Source organism: Mobula hypostoma, assembly GCF_963921235.1.
Source record: "Mobula hypostoma chromosome 13 unlocalized genomic scaffold, sMobHyp1.1 SUPER_13_unloc_1, whole genome shotgun sequence".
NCBI classification, from domain to species: Eukaryota; Metazoa; Chordata; class Chondrichthyes; order Myliobatiformes; family Myliobatidae; genus Mobula; species Mobula hypostoma.
Window position 1 is genome coordinate 125,821 of NW_026948145.1, and position 1,680 is coordinate 127,500.

The window sequence follows — 1,680 nt, forward strand, 5'->3', positions numbered from 1 at the left end:
ATCAGTTCCTGCAGCATTTTATGTCTGTTACTTTGATTTCCAGCCTCTGCAGATTTTCTCGTTTGTGGAGAAATATCCTGGTTGTATCGGTGAGCAAAAGGACACGGTAGTGGATTAGCTCGAACGAAAACTCCATCGTTCACCCGTCCTCTTCCCATTTCTCACCCTCCTCTGTCTAGGACCAACGCATTATTTGCAACTTCAAAAATAGACTTTATTCCTGATATCAAACATACTTGGAAACCATTCATTCCGTGTCATCTGTGCAATACCAGCAGTAATGCAAATGCACACACAAAATGCTGGAGGAACTCAGCAGGCCAGGCAGCATCTATGGAAAAGAGTACAGTCGGCATTTCAAGCCGAAACCAGGGCTGTATGTTTTTGTGTGTGTTGTTCGGATTTCCAGCATCTGCAGATTTTCTCTTGTTTGTCTAATGCTGATATATTTTATCTGGTCTCTGTTTAACCAATCACCGACTCAGGTCTATTTAAAACACTTTTCCTTTGTTCGTCTAACCAATCAAAACTACAAAAAGAGCTTTGGAAACCCTATTTTTCATCTAGCTACCAATCAGCCCTCGGTTATGTTGTTGTTTGATGGCCATTAAACCAATCATTTTTGCGTTTTCTGTGACGCCTTAATGAACAACAAACCAATCAGTGACTACACGAAATCCAATCTACTTCCAGCCTTTCAATTGACTAACGGACTATTGTCTAATCAATATTAACAGTTTGTACAGTGAAACTAATAGTTCAGAAGTATTGATTCAATATATTCATACTTCGAACCCTCCGCTGAGAAGTAGTGTCGCGTACCCAATCACCGTCGTGCACTCACCTCGGCTCAATCACAAGGACCAATCAAGAGGCTCATCCTTCATCTCAGTCTCAGATTTCTGGCCAATAGGCGTGCCGATGAGAAAGCTGACATGCAGAGAGCCAGCGAATGGGGGATGCCGATGTATTTCACCTGGGGAATGGGGCGTGGCCAGGGCCAGGTGTGGTTTGTGGGGAGACGGGTTGCGGAAGCCATGTCCGGGAGGAAAGTTATGCAATTTGTTTGTAACAAGATGGCTTCTTACTGGGTCTGCCTACTGGCACTGCTCAGTGGACGAGGTGAGGTTCTGTTGGGATCAAGGGTTGTGGGGTGTAGGGGATAGTCTGTACTGGGATCAGGGGCTGTGGGGTGTAGGGGATAATCTGTACTGGGATCAGGGACTGTGGGGTGTAGGGGATAGTTTGTACTGGGATCAGGGGCTGTGGGGTGGGACGGTGTGTACTGGGATCAGGGGTTGTGGGGTGTAGGGGATAGTCTACTGGGATCGGGGCTGTGGGGTGTAGGGGATAGTCTGTACTGGGATCAGGGACTGTGGGGTGTAGGGGATAGTTTGTACTGGGATCAGGGGCTGTGGGGTGGGACGGTGTGTACTGGGATCAGGGGCTGTGGGGTGTAGGGGATAGTCTGTACTGGGATCGGGGCTGTGGGGTGTAGGGGATGGTCTGTACTGGGATCAGGGGCTGTGGGGTGTAGGGGATAGTCTGTACTGGGATCAGGGGCTGTGGGGACGGTGTATACTGGGATCAGGGGCTGTGGGGTGTAGGGGATAGTCTGTACTGGGATCAGGGGCTGTGGGATGTAAGGGACGGTGTGTACTGGGCTCAGGGGCTGTGGGG

At 49.2% G+C, this 1,680-nt stretch overlaps 1 protein-coding gene across 1 annotated transcript in view; it reads left to right on the forward strand.

The window, feature by feature from the left end:
* The first annotated feature begins 995 nt into the window (after positions 1–995).
* LOC134341281 (junctional adhesion molecule A-like) overlaps positions 996–1,680 on the forward strand; it is a 37,492-nt gene continuing 36,807 nt past the window's right edge. Inside the window, exon 1 of the mRNA XM_063039152.1 lies at positions 996–1,122. Within this exon, the coding sequence (XP_062895222.1) occupies positions 1,038–1,122 (85 nt within the window). The 5' untranslated portion in view covers positions 996–1,037. The remainder of the gene's footprint in view (positions 1,123–1,680) is intronic.